Genomic DNA, 14911 nt, shown 5'->3' with positions numbered 1-14911 from the left:
ACTTTGAACATTCCTGAACCGCTGGGGGGGGGGGGGGGGGGGTTGGCAGACAATCCCACCCCCACAACCAAATTTGCCTTTAAAATGTGATTTGCCACATGCCCTCATCTGGAGGCTCTTGCAGGGCTGTAGACTGTAAGCAGCAAACCCTCAACACAACACCTAGAACTGTTGTCCACAAGCTGGCCCTCCTGGTGTGGGCCGTGACCAGTGATCCCTTCCTGGGGCATGTGTGTCCTGTCAAGGTAGCAGGGCATGGTATGGAGAGTAGTTCTGTGTGTGCCCTTCTTTGCACACCTTTAAAAGAAAGTGTATCGTAGGCCAAAGGGAAGGAAGGATATTAGCCACCTAAGAAGTGCCTGGTTTGTGCCTGGCACCAAGAGCTTTTTACGCTCCAAACCAGGAGCAGTGAGAGTCTCAGCATGAGTTCTCACTGCCTGTGCCAAGGAAGTCCAGGATTGACCGTTCCAAATTCTGCGCCTGCTTCCCACCCACAATACCCCCTTTCTGAAGAGAGGGGGTTCACAGCAGTCACATGGGAATGAGACGCGGAACTGACCAGTGCAAACACCGTCTTTACCTGTGCTCTAACGGCACTCAAGTGCCCGGAGGCCTCATTAGCCAGCGCACCCACCACCAGAGGCTGGTGGGGCAGTCAGGGGCCAGCTACTTAGGAGACAGGAAACCCAACTTGGAAGTCCAGAGGAAAGCCAACAGCCTGCTGCGTTTTGCAGGCCACATGCGAGCGGGGGTTTGCAGCCATGGAGGAGACGCACCAGAAAAAGATTGAGGACCTGCAGAGGCAGCACCAGCGAGAGCTGGAGAAGCTGCGCGAGGAGAAGGACCGCCTGCTGGCAGAGGAGACCGCTGCCACCATCTCAGGTGGGTGGCCCCGGGGCCGGGGGCCTGGTTATTCCAGACCAGGGGTCCTCAAACTGTGGGCCCGCCAAGGACATTGATCCGGCCCGCTGGGTGTTTTTGCCCTGTTTGTTTTTTACTTCAAAATAAAATATGTGCATAGGAATTTGTTCATAGTTTTTTTTAAACTGTAGTCCGGCCCTCCAACGGGTCTGAGGGACAGTGAACTGGCCGCCTGTTCAAAAAGTTTGAAGACCCCTGTTCCAGACAGACAACGCCCAGAGCCAGGCCCCGGCACCTCCATAGGGAGGCCTCTGTTCAGTCCAGCACCAGCACTTCACTTGGATGCTCGGTGATACTGATAGAGGACCGTCGTGGTGTCAGCGCCAAGGAGAAAATAAGCCCACTGGAACACTTGCGTGTTTTATGAACTCGGACATGAACTTAACATTGGCGCTTAGCTTAGTTAATCGGCCCACTGTCCTAGCGAGAAAATTCTGTCCCTTCTGGGGAAGAAAGCTCAGTGGGCGCTCGGCCCTCACACACCTGGTGCGGGGGGCCTGCCGTCCGAGGGGCCGTCCGCCTCCTGTGCTGAGCCTGTGCCCCTGCTCCTTGCAGCGATCGAGGCCATGAAGAACGCCCACCGGGAGGAGATGGAGCGGGAGCTGGAGAAGAGCCAGCGTTCCCAGATCAGCAGCATCAACTCGGACATCGAAGCCCTGAGGCGACAGTACCTGTGAGTCCTCCGGCTTCAGGGGCTGCGCCCCGGGCAGTGTAGCACCGTGTGGGGGCACCTCCTGCAGCCCCTCAGTCAGCAAACCCCCCTGGGGCGGTGCCCTCTTTAAACTGCTGTGCTCTGACAAGAACATGGCCCGAGTGGGAGCTTCCTGTTAATGAGCAAACCGATGAGCAATGGCTGCTGAACTCTAAGGAATAGGGAGCAACAAATGAACCCTTAAAAACGTGAGAGGGCTTCAGAGATTTCGTGGGGAAATTCCACTATCTTTTAATGCATTTTTCCAAGAGCTTTGTCAAGTCCCCTCCTGTTAGTTGTTCTTTAGGACAGTCTCTGCAGCCACCCCTGATGAATTTATTCCCATCCCTTGCACGAGGACACGGAGGCCCTACCCAGAGCGGTGTCTCCTCCCCTTGGCACAGGGGGCAGAGGGCAAGCCCGTGTTGGTTTCTCCCATGTAGAATTAGCACTTGCAGCCTGGGCTGTGGGAACCAAGTGTCCCTGTGTCTGAGGAGCTCGCACGATGGTCCAAGAGACAGCCATGCAAAGACAGGTATATCCCAGGCTCAGGGCCCTGTCTGAAAGAGGCCGAAGGAAGGGCACAGTGTCTATAAACCCAAGTACTTCGTGAGTTGGCCCTTATTTTTCAAATGGGTAAAAAAAAAAATGGTTGAGAGAACAAATTGACCAGGCCTGCTCTCTGTGGCTCTGAGTTTCTGAGCGTCTCAGTGCACCACAAAGACAAGCGGTTTGCGGCCCACAGTAGGGAGGCTGGTGTGAGTGGTGCTCTCCCCACAGGGAGGAGCTGCAGTCGGTGCAGCGGGAGCTGGAGGTGCTCTCCGAGCAGTACTCACAGAAGTGCCTGGAGAACGCCCACCTGGTCCAGGCACTGGAAGCTGAGAGGCAGGCCCTGCGGCAGTGCCAGCGAGAGAACCAGGAGCTAAACGCCCACAACCAGGTAAGCCACGCCGGCGCTCAGCCACTCCGGGGCCATCTGATCTGTGTGGGCGGGTGGCGGGGGACACAGAAGCAGAGGACTGAGCGAGAGCTGCGTTGCTCACCTGAGCCTGCTGCTGTGATCAGGGTCACTTGTCCCAGCCCTTTTGCTTACACTAAAATACCGTCATCTCTTCCCATCTCTGAATGTGTCACTTGAAAAGGAAGTGCAGCAGATGCGAGGGGGAGGGAGCGAGCAGCAGGGCCCAGACTCGATGAGAGAAACCATGGGACAGATTTACCTGTTCTTGTAGGCATCACAAAGAGTTCAGTGCTTAGCTGCTAACCACAGGGTTGATGGTTCAAGTCTACCCGATGCACCTCAAGAGAAAGGCCTGGTGACAAAAGCCAGCCACTGTGGGCCCCGTTGGAGTGAACGAGGTGGCAGCTGGTCTACGAGAGAGAGTGGGGGGGTGCTCATGTCATGGGTGTGCTGTTTCATACGCTCGTAAATCACTTGTACAAGGACCCTGGGTAGTGGCAGGTAGTGACACCCTCCCCTTGTTCAGGTTGGCGTGTGTGCATATGCATCACCTTCTGCTCGCAGGGCTGACCCTGCATGTTGGGGTGAGACCGTGTCTTTTCCTGGTCCCAAGCCTCTGTGTCAAGTGTCCCTCCTGTTGTGTTGCTCTCCTGCAGGAGTTAAATAACCGCCTGGCTGCAGAGATCACACGGCTGCGGACATTGCTGACCGGAGACGGCGGAGGGGAGGCTGGGGGTTCACCCCTCACACAGGGCAAGGACGCCTATGAGTTAGAGGTACTCTTCAAGACCCGAACAAGAGCAGCTGTGGTCCCTGGCTGACAGTGTGGGAGGGAGGGAGGAAGAGATGAATGAATGAATGCTTTTTCCCTAACGGTGGAAGAGGCAGCACAGGGGCCACCTCCGGGAGGGGCCGCTCTCAGTTTGCGGTGGTCCAAGTCCAGCCCCCTCTCTGACACTCTCTCCTTTTCATCACAGCGACTTACAGCCGTCACGTGTAGTAACCGTACACCTGCTTAAAACGATACAGCACCTTGTTTGAGTCCCCTCACCTTTCCACAGCTTCTGGTCATCTCAATTGCATGCTGAGTGTCTAGGCGCCGTGGGAAGTGGCACGCCGTCTGGGGTGGAGGGCTCACGGGACCCTACAGGAAGGGCCCTGACCTGACTCCTCGCCCTCTCCAGGTGTTACTGCGGGTCAAGGAGTCAGAGATACAGTACCTGAAGCAGGAGATCAGCTCTCTCAAGGACGAGCTGCAGACTGCATTGCGGGTAAGGGTTGGATTGCTCGGAGGCCCCAGACCTGGGGAGCCGGGGACCCCACACGCCCACCCCAGCCGTTCTAGAGAGATGTCGTCCTCCAGAGAGCAGTTTCATGGGCAGATTTTCGGGAAACCACAGTCTGCAGTCACTTGTCACAAACGGAGGACTCCTTTGTCTTGTCCTTGGGGGCAGGGGTGGGGAGGGGGGAGCACAAAGTCCCTGTGCATTCTCCACAAGCTACTAGAGGCCTGGCCTGCTGTCAGGTTGGCAGACCCTACTTGTCTCCTCCAGGGGATTCTTGGAATCAAATAGAGGACATGGCTGACTCCCTTCTGGGGAAGGCGGGTCACTTTGAATGTGCAAGTGACATCATCAAGCAGATGTGGTTACAGACAAGAGCTCACAGGCTGACTGACCAGTTGCTGGTGGAGGGCCCACAGCAGCAGGCATGGGCAGCCCAGGGCACCCCTTCTCTTGAGCTCTCAGAGGGAGGTTCCAGAAATTCAGGTGGCTGCCTCGCAGTAACCATGGCATCAGGCTCCCCCTGGCTTTACACTACCCCAGCATGCACCACAGCTAGACAAGTGTCCAGGTCTTGTGCCAGCAGGAAGATGGCCCCGTGGTTTATGGTGAGGCACCAACACCGGCCTAAGGACCATGTGCCTCTGTTGTCTGATTTCCAAGGACAAGAAATATGCCAGCGATAAGTACAAAGACATCTACACTGAGCTCAGCATCGTGAAGGCAAAGGCAGATTGTGACATCAGTCGGCTGAAGGAGCAGCTAAAAGCAGCTACGGAAGCACTGGGCGAGAAACCCCCCGAAAACACCGCAGTGTCTGGATATGGTGAGACCCTTCTCTCAGAGCAGCAGGGCCCCTGCTCTTCCTGATGCCGCTTGCTCTGCCGTGGAAGGGTGGAGCCCTGGGGGCCCATCTCTGTCTGATGAGGGTGGGGTAAGCAGCTCTCCCTCCATGCTTGAGCCCAGTGTTGCCTGTAATGTCTGAAAAAGGCCCCTGAGAGGCAGGTAGGAGGCTGGCGCCTTTTGTCAGCATGCCCGTGGAGGCTCCTGGGTGAGTGTGCACAATGTCACATTGAAGGTCGGCGTCGCTGAGCCAGGGTCCAGGCCTTCATGTGACTGCCACATTGACCTCTTTCAAAAGACCAACAGCCATGGCATTCTGCGTCTCCAAGAGTCCTCCACAAGAGTCCTCCTGTTTTCCTCTCTGAGCTGGCCATGTTGTTTAGGAAATGCAGTGGTCAAAGAATGTGTGGTTGTAAGAGCAAGCTTTAGAAATTTTAAGTGTGTCTGTCGTCTGGTGCCAGAGGTTTTGGAAGACAAAAACAACAGTTCTGTCTGTCCCTTCAGATATCATGAAATCTAAAAGCAACCCTGACTTCTTGAAGAAAGACAGATCCTGTGTCAGCCGGCAACTCAGAAATATCAGGTCAAAGGTGAGTTCATTGTCCAACCTCTGGGGATTGAGCAGACATTTGGGGGACGAGCACAACTCCAACCCAGGAGCCAGCCAGACTCCCAGGGGACACAGGCGGCCTCTCCAGCACAGCCCAAAGCCCCAGATCACACTGGCCCCTAGCTGCGAGGGAGGCCAGGCTTGGTCTGCCCACCAGGACTGGCATTGTCCATGCAGTAGTGAGGCTTCTCCAGGGCACAAGTCTAGGAGAACAAGCTTCACCCCACCCCCACCCCCATCCCCTGGGCCTTGTAGTGTCCTGTGCCAGCTGTACCTGCATGTCCTTGTCGTCATATTGTGCTACCTGCCCTCAAGCCTGTGGTGCCTACGGCCTTCCTGTGCACTGTGGGGGAAAACCTGTGAGCTTCCCAGGACGGGTGGGGGTGGGGGATGCTGCACCTGATCACTTAGGATTTATTGTGTGTGTTGTTTTATTTTGCTCTCTCCCCGACAGTCCGTAATTGAGCAGGTCTCATGGGATAACTGAAACGAGCCCGATTCCAGGTCCCCTGTCGTGTAGGTAAACGCCTCTCACCACCACCTGGCCGCCTGGGGGCCCACTCTGCATGCACTGCTCACACCGTCATGTCAGACGCCTGTTGATCACCCTTGTTTTCATCCATCCTGCTCGCCAATCACATAGAAGAGCTCAAGGAAGCCCTCTAACCTGTCCTAGGGAGGGAGTTAGCTCTATGACCTCTTCAGAGTTGACCCCTGGCTAAAGACACGCTCTCAGCCTGAAGGCCATTGTGTGCCCTGGGCCCGGCAGCATGCATATGAGATGCCCAATGTATGCCCAGTAGCCCGCTCATGCACTCTGGGAAACCCAGCATGCCCTCTGTCCATAAGGGGTCCCAGCCACCTCTCTGCGCTGACAAGCCACACTCACCATCCCAGACTAGCTCAGCCCAGGTTCACAGGCAGGTTAACCCCATTCAGCTCGCCACCCTGTAGAAGTTTCTCTCTGTCTTCAAGGCTGTTGGGTACCTCCAGGGTGTTAACCAATCGTGGCCTGTAGCGTTGAAGGTGTTCAGAAGAGCAGAGGTAGAGATGCTTTGCAAAACTGACAGGAGTAAAAATCACGGCAAGTAGTTGGGGGTTCAGTATTTTAATAGCACCTCTCTTTTTAAAAGGTATCTCACTGGTGGCATCTGAGGGCTTTCTTATAAAGGGGAGAGGAATGGGAGTAGCCCCCACCTCCACGAAGACCCGCCCTCCTGCCCGCCTTTCAACATAGCCACTTGCTCGAGGGTGGTCACTGGCTGAGCCTCTGGGGTCTCCCTTGTTCAATTATTAGGTGAAGCAGAAAGAACCCAGGCGCTATCCAGGCAGCGGGGGTCACTAAGGTTGCCCCTGAGCTAGACTGGCAACAGAAGCTTGGCTCATTGGCTGTGTGTTTGCTTCAGGACACAATTCAACATACAAATCTGAGTGTGTCAAACCCAGCCTCTCGTACAGTGTGTCTCCCTTTCTAGTTCCAAGTCACTGTCACTTAGATGGTTCCGGTTTGACTGGAGAAAGACGTAGGTGTTTTTCTTTGACACTAGGGTTTCCGTGACTCGTCCTCTAGACACAGTTCATTTTCCTCATGGAACACTACAGCGCTCTTTACATTCACCTCCTGCCTTTCACGCTGGTTTTCATCTACTGGACAGATGCACATCCAGGCTCATTTGCTTCTAAGCCTTCTCATCTCAAAATTCTCTGTGGTGTACCTATCGCTACAGATACATATCGATTTGATGTGAACATAAATTGAGTATTAATCCCAGCAAATTGGTTTCATTCATGAAAGCATTACTACTTCAGTAAAAAAATACAAACATAGTCCAAAAGTTCTTTACATCAAATGTAAAGACAAACAGTGCAGCAGAAATGGTCATACTGACCGTCCTAAGTGACCCTTAAACCTCCAGCCCAGTAGGTCAAATGTGTGATGTTAAATACTGTAAATGTCATATAAAGATATATGAGGGGTACCCCAAAAACCGGAAAAAAACCTCTGCTGGGCAGAGCTTTCATAGTACACATTTTTCCCGTTAGGCAAGCTTTGGACAACTCCATCTGAGTTAGTGCATCTAGTGGTGTCACCTGGGAAGGTTCTCTCTGGTCACAGTGAATTCTTTTGTAAAAGCAGTTTCGCTCAAACCTCATTTTTTGTGAGGGTTGATTTAAGAAAACAGCATGCTGCTGTGAAATTTTGTTTCCTGCTCAGGAAAACTGCCGCAGAAACTTGTGATCTTTAACACAGCTTTACAAGGACAGCACTACAGGAAAAACTCAACTGTATGAGTGGTTTTCTCATTTCAAAAAAAGGTGAACTGTCGATTGATGACAAACCTCTTTCTGGACCTCTGTGAACTTCCGAATGGAAGAAAATGTCGACAGAATTCGTGCATTTGTGGTCAAAGACCAAAAATGGACCATTGAAGAGATGGGAGTTATCTGGACTATCCTGTTGCTCGACTCAGCGAGTTTTAACGGAAGATTTGGGAATGAGAAGGGTCCCTGTGAAACATGTGCCTCGGGTTCTGACTGAGCAGGAAAAAGAGGAGCGTGGAGTGGAAGCGTGCCTTGCTCTGAAAAAACCACTCTGAGTGAGGAGACAGGGTGCTATTCTTAGGACCCTGAAAGCAAGCATCAGTCAAGCCAGTGGAAGATGCCATCAGCACCTCACCCCAAAACAAGCTCATCCGGTGAAATCAAAGGTCAAGATGATGCTCATTTGTCTTTTGATGTGATAGTGCATTTGGAGTTCATTCCACCAGGTCAGACTGTTAATCAAGCTTTCGATTTAGAGGTTCTGAAAAGATTGCATAACAACGTGCAACAAAAGAAGTCCTGATTTGTGGCACACAGGGGTCTGCCACCACCACAGTGCACCTGCAGCTGTCTCAGTGCACCTGTTTTTGGCAAAAAAAAACACACAAAAAAACAGCATGCCTCTCTTGCCCCATGCACCTGACTCGCTCCCTGAGACTTCTTTTTTGTTTCCTCGAATGAAGAGGGACATGAAAGGACAGCGATTTGACTTAGTAGAAGAGGTGAAGAAAAACAAGGGAGGTGCTGTCAGCCATCCAAACAGATGCATTTGAAAAATGTTTCCAAGAATGGAATTACAGATTTGACAAATGTATTAAGTGTAATGGAAAGTACCTTACAGGTCATAAGATTGGTTTTGGGGAGGGAAATTAAATACACAGCTTTGAAAAACTTCCGGTTTTGGGGGGTACCCCCTCATAGTATCACATAGTTTCATTTATAAGTTCATAGTGTATAATTGTGTTGCTTTTAAATAAAATCAGTTGTTTTAAAAAGAAAATAAGTGGTTTTGTTCACATATTAATTTAATTTGATGCATGCATGGCCATAGAAATAGGTGCATAAGAAATGTCCATAAACTCCAGTGTTAAAAAGAAATTTAAAATTATTTAAAAAGGAAATGTAGTGTTAAACATGAAAAACCTTCTGTTTAGCAAAGGAAAGAAAGCATGCTCTGTGTGTGTGTGCATGTGCGTGTGCGTGTGCGCGCGTGCTTACAGTTTTCTCCTTGAAGATTCTGTTTCCTGTTTGAAGTGAGGGTGTGTTAACTTCGAGGTTTTCTACAGGATCTGAACATTTGGCTGTCCAGGAAACAGTGATGGAGGCCCGGCCAGGTGGCTGTCCTCCTCTAGCTTCCTGTGGGAAGAATCATTTCTACGGAGCTGAGTCAGACAGGCCTCCTCCTTCAGCCTTACCAATTCTGACACCAACATTCCCTCCCGTGACACACACTCCCTCTCTGCTGGGTCTGATAACTGCTAGCAGTGGCCACACGGAGCGCAGACATCACTCACAATGATAGGTTTATTTGGGAAGTAAAGGTTACAAAATCAGGGTGGAAAACAGCTCAGCATACAGTTTTCCAGGCACAATAGCTTCTTCTCAGCTGTACCCACAGGCATGACACTCTCTGACCCATGGTCCCCCTCAGCCTCTCCTCTGTTTGGACAAGTGTTATAATGCTCGTTAGTTCTTCTGATAAGTAACTGGAGGCACCCCATCCTGGCAACCCGGCTTTGTTTTCACTCTCTGGGCCAGGAAGCCGTTTCCTGCCTACCTTCTGCTCTGCTCCTTCTGCTGTGTTTGCTGCTGCTGCTGTTGCTTGCCATACTGCAGCGTGTGTGTGTGTGTGTGTGTGTGTGTGTGTGTGTGTGTCCGTGTCCTCAGTACAGACCTGCCAAGTTTACAGACATGTTCTACTCTGGCTCCTCTTTTTTGGTGGCTTGAGGTCTCACTTCCCACCTCTGGAATGGCTCACATTAAGCCTCTCAAGGCCCATGTTAAAGTTCATTACACCTTATTTGCATAGTCACCCCACCACAAGGGTGCAGGGTACCTAGCACCTTATTTACCGTATTAGCCAATTCTCTAATCCCCTTGATGAACCACAGCACCCTATTTACATAGCCCATATCAGGTAACTCACTTGCACCCTAGAGCTCTTCTAGCCATTGACCCTATCCTATTGGAAGAATTAACTTCCCCCTATAATCATTTCACTAGTCCAAAATGGTCACTAACAGTGAACAGTCCTTCAGTAAGGCAACGTGTCCACAGGACAAGTTTACTCAATACCAGCCATACGGGTCATCTGCAGGTGTCCCGGGGATCTAGGCAGGTCCTGCAGATAGCCACCTCATCTGCACCCTTTCTGGAGTCTGATACAATTCCACGGAGAGAAGGTTGTTTCCTTGCTCTGAGCTTCATGAGGCACAGCGAGACTTTTAAGGGACTTGAGGCTCGGCCAGTGTACTCCAGTCCAGTAGTGCCTCGCCCGTAGTCCACTCTTCCAACGAGCCTCTACAACTGGCACTCCTGTACTCACACCTGAGTCATAATCGTATCCACATCTTCCCTCACCCCTCTTCCCTAGACCCCAAGAAAAGAGGATCCCTTTGTCCTCATTTTGAGTTTCTGGACACCCATGTGAGCATGTCAGCCAGCCACTTCTCTCCTTATCGCCCTCCCAGTGTTTAAATTGTTCCCCTCCCCGCCTCCAATTAAGCCAGCACTTTGAGGATACGATCACGTACCTTGTAAAGAGTCTTTCATTCTGGATGGAAAGTCGAGCATCTGCATCCAAAGCAAAGGCCACTCCGGAGAAAGCCATCAGATTGCAGCGAGCTACACCAGCTCAGTGATGGCAAACCTCTGGCTCCCGTCCCTGGAGTTCTGGTCAGCTCCCAGTCTCACTCTCACTCTGTCTGCCCCTCACACCCCACCCATGCCCTTTCTTCTCATGCAAATCAGTTCTCTTAGCAGTTCTGGGTAGGGCTTCATGTCTTTTCAAATGCAAAATTTTCAACCTAGCTCCCACTAGTACTAATTAATGACTTGTGAGAAGAAACCCAGTTTTTCCCGGAGGCATGTTGGGCTGCTAACTAAGTCCAGCAGCTGGACACTGCAGGCGAATGGGAGGCGCTCCTGGAGAGTCAGTCTCAGAAACCCACGGCGGTGCTGCTCTCTCTCACAGGGTCTGTTTAAGGTACAACCTGATGGCCGTGAGTTGGGTTGTTTGTGCTGTAATGGGTTATGCTTTGGTCAGCAGTTCGAAGCTGCTAGCCTCGCTACAGGAGAAAGGTGGGGCTTTCTGCTCCTGTAACCTTGGAAATCCGAAAGAGCTGTCTCAACAACTCCCTGGCAGTGAGTATTTTGGAGATTCATTTTGTTTTAGGACAGTAGGTCTGAGAAACATTCCAATTTCATCTTCAAAGTGTAACTGTCTTATTTCCATGTGTATGTGGCCTTGGGCCTCAGGCCCGTCCGTAGCTGCGTCCACTGGACTGTAAACCCAGGCCTCTCCAGATGGGGCTTAACCCTCAGCTGCATCAGATTGATCTTCTCTTAGCTTTCCTTTGAGCCTGTGCAGGTAACTGCAACCAAGGTCACCCTCTGAGAGTCAAAAGTTTCACTCCCCCTCCCCCCTTTATTCTCTCTCTCACCAAGTCCTCTGCCTATGTGAGTCAGTGAACATGGCTTCTGAGGCCACCTGTACAGGTGTCCTGGCTGAGGCTGAGGGCAGACAACCTCCAGCCTTTTTACCAGTTCCGACACCAGCAGCACCCTCTGCTTCTCTCCGTGTCCAATCACTTACTGCAGTGGCCGCTCAGACCTCACACAGTACTCATGGGGGGGAAGGGGGGCTACAGTCCGGGATTGACGCGGCACCGTTCTTCAGTTAGGACAACCGCTTTTCAGATGTTCTCATGGGCCCAGTTCTCTCGGGCCCTTGGCCTCTCAGCTGGGTGGCCCTTCTGGCCTTGAGGCTCCTCGGCCTCTGTTCCAGGAGTGTTACAAAGCTCTTTAGTTCTGCCAGTAGTGCCTGGAGACACCCCACCCTGCCTGCAAGGCACCTGCCCAAAGGCATTCATTCTGCTTCCTCTCTCTGGCCCAGGAAGCCCACCAAGGTGTCACTTGCTTGTCCCCTGGTCCTGCTGCCACTGCTCTTTTTTGCCATCTCTCGCTCTCCCCAGTGTGACAGCTCGCTCTCTGTCCCCTCCGTATGGGAGGCCTGAGTGCAGGGATTCCCCCGTCTACAGATGCCTTCCAGTCCTGGCTTGATTTCTTGATATGGTAGTGTCTGATCCGCCCACACTTCCACATCTGGAGAAAGCTTTGGTGTGCAGGACACCCTGCTGCCCCGGTCTCTCAGATGGTGAGGTGCCACTGTGGCCTGGATGACCCTGGGTCCTCACAGCACTAAGGGACGTGTGTACATGGGAAATGCCCGCCCTTATTGTCGTTGGGAAACCGTAGCCCCTGTCCCCTGCGCCCTGCCGCCACAGGAAGAGGCTGCCCAGAAACAGAACAGCTCTGGTTGCCGTGGTATCTGGTGTGTGTTTGTTTATATCTGTCCTTGTGTTCCGGTTTCCTGTTCTCTTGTGCCTCACCTCAAAAGGATAAACAGTCCCACTGCTCACAGAGTAAAAGCAACAAGAGCAGCATGGCCCTTTCTGGGGCTGAGACTGGGAGAAATGTTCCCTGGGTCCTGGAAAGTGCCTGTGTTGGTGGTGAGCCTAGTAGTAGACTGCCGGGTACCCCTCATGTGAGTGTGGGGCCCTGAGAGAGGCAGCCCCAGGGCTCTGGGGACAGCTGCGGTCTCAGGCAGCCCTGGGCTCTGGGGGGAAGCAGGCACTGGCTTATAGAGGAGCACCCCTTGTCTGGGCGAGAGGTGTGGTATGTCAGGTGCTGTTTTGGAAGGCTGGACCTTACCATGGATAGGACACCCCTTCATGCCTGTTTGCCATGGTCAACCCTTCCTGAGCACGGCATGGGCCTCTGGTTCCTGCTCAGACTGGGTTGCCAAGGCAGCAAAGGCCCCCTGTCCACAGGGTACCTATGGTCAACACACACCGCGCCTTGCCTAACTGCCCCCAGCTGAGACAGTAGGCGTGGCCTGTAGGGCTAATCTTTGGAACCGGAGGTCTGGGTTGTGGCTTGGGACGGCTTGGCCACCACCACCACCTGGAGCCGGCTGGCTGTGTGTGTTCCGTGAGGAGTCAGAGGGCCCTGTCCTAAGTGAGAAGGGGAGTTGCTCCCTTTCCCTCCGCACTCTGGGAAAGGCGTCCAAACATTCCCAAGGTTTCCTGGTCGAGCACCTTCCGTCTTCCACTCATGCATCTGCATATATTCGAGTATGTGTATATGTACACACACGTGTATAGCCAGGGTTTGTTAAAAACACAGCTAATCTGGAGGAGGCTGGGTGAGAAGGGGATACCGGAACCCACTCTCACCTTTGAGGGGCCCAGGACCCCAGGCCTCTGTTAGCACCCCCTGCTCTTAATAGATCCGACTCGGGATCTGACTGGCCCCCACTGCAGTACCCAGAAGTCTTGTGGAGTCCAGACTGATGTCGGGCTCACGTCTCCATGCCCTGGGGGCCAAGCCGGTCCTGCATCCCAACATCCGATTCCCGGGACTGTCCTGTAGCAGATGGGTCTAGAGCCCATGCCGGTGCCTGCTCCGGCACTTACAGACCACGTGGGATGAGCAAATCCAAGTCGGCCTGTCTTCCTAAAAAATGGGCAGTGAGGTTTTCTGCAGAGGATTACTGTCCAGGAAGACAACCTGAAAATGGAACTGGTTGTCCCTAGATGCTAGGACCCTGTGCATTTTGTCATTCTCTGAGCCATGGTGGGTTTTTTTCTTATCCAGAAGTGAATCTTTGGTGGACGTCCCCTAACAGTGAGTGAGTGAGTGAGTGAGTGTACAGGGAGATTCCCCCCTTAGTAAAATGCCATTCATCTCCAAGTTCCAGGATTCTACAGAGACAGCATTGGTTTTAGTGCGAAAACCTGAGTCTATATGTTGGCATGCTCCAGAGTCACTGTAGCCTTTGGTAGGTCGTCAGAGGAAAAGCCCAGAGGGGAGCAGGCCCTGCAGGTGCAGGACAGGGCAGTGAGGGCCCCGGGCCTGGGGGGAGTACTGAGGAGCCGAGAGGAGTCGGAGATCTCGAGCACTCTGCACGAGTGCCTGGCATGCTTTCCCAGCTGGACCAGGCTGGTACCAGGCTGCTTGTCTCAGAATCCAGCTTCTGGATCGCACGGTCTGTCTTGCTGATTTCTTCCCCCTTGTCACCCAGTAACCTTCAGACTACAGCGCGTCCCACCTGTAACTACCACCTCACAGGACATTTTTCTCCTTGGCATGCCCACTAATCTCTGTCAAGGAGGCACCCCCTCCTCTCTGCCTTTGCACCCTCCCCCCTTCATCTGCCAACACCCCATAAGAGCTCTTTGACCTAAATCCGGATCCGCTGAAGCCTGGGCTTGGTGGCATTAACAACCTGCCTGTTTGCTCTCTCCTCCCCACCCAGAGTCTGAAGGAAGGCCTGACGGTGCAGGAGCGGCTGAAGCTCTTTGAATCCAGGGACTTGAAGAAGGACTAGATGCCTCCCGCCCCACCTGGATGCCTCCTCAGCTTGCAGCGGCCCACTAGGCGCTGCTCCCTGTCTGACGTGACTTTTTGCTGTTGTTGTTGGCAGGGACACAGGGACATGGGGCTGTGTCGAGGGTTGCACACACATGTACCTGCCTGGGGGTTCCAGCCTCCCAGTGTCTTATCAAAGCTCTTTCCAGAAATGAGTCAGTCAGCTGGGGACCAGGCATCTGTCTTGGCACCCCCGTCCTTACTCTAACCACCACACTAACTGTCAGTATTAAGGCCAACAGCCTGCCAATAAGCTAGCTCTGTCTTGCACGGGCACCGGGACCATGGCCACGGCAGCTCTTGCCCTGGCGCCCGTGCAGTGGTTTGTTCTGGGTCCTCTGGAGCTGAGCACCCCTTGAGCTTGGCTGGCCTCCACGGTCACCCTCTGGGTCCAGCACAGCCATCAGGTCGTGGTCACGGGCTGCCTGGGCCACAGCACTGCAGCACACTAGCCGAAGGGAAAAGCTAGAGGGGAGCCCCAGGACCCCTCTGAGGGCCGACACAGGGGAGGACACAGTCTTGTATTTGTCCCACCGACGCAGCTTAGAACCACGTCCCAGCGCTCCACCTGACTGTTGGAAGCAACCATTCCTAATCTTGTTTGTTTTTTATTAAATCTTGCACACAAA

At 53.0% G+C, this 14911-nt stretch overlaps 1 protein-coding gene across 1 annotated transcript in view; it reads left to right on the top strand.

Moving 5' to 3' along the window:
• Positions 1-14911, top strand: part of LOC101641243 (myosin phosphatase Rho interacting protein) — a 125027-nt gene extending 110116 nt beyond the window's left edge. Inside the window, exons 18-25 of the mRNA XM_045293306.1 lie at positions 735-882; positions 1477-1594; positions 2393-2552; positions 3230-3349; positions 3758-3844; positions 4520-4682; positions 5204-5289; positions 14170-14911. Coding sequence (XP_045149241.1) covers positions 735-882; positions 1477-1594; positions 2393-2552; positions 3230-3349; positions 3758-3844; positions 4520-4682; positions 5204-5289; positions 14170-14241 — 954 coding nt within the window. The 3' untranslated portion in view covers positions 14242-14911. The remainder of the gene's footprint in view (positions 1-734; positions 883-1476; positions 1595-2392; positions 2553-3229; positions 3350-3757; positions 3845-4519; positions 4683-5203; positions 5290-14169) is intronic.

The sequence above is a fragment of the Echinops telfairi genome, unplaced genomic scaffold (assembly GCF_000313985.2).
Source record: "Echinops telfairi isolate 266 unplaced genomic scaffold, ASM31398v2 ScPeMD7_2010;HRSCAF=2546, whole genome shotgun sequence".
NCBI lineage: Eukaryota > Metazoa > Chordata > Mammalia > Afrosoricida > Tenrecidae > Echinops > Echinops telfairi.
Note: the sequence above shows the minus strand (reverse complement) of the source record. Positions and strands in the feature narration are given on the sequence as shown.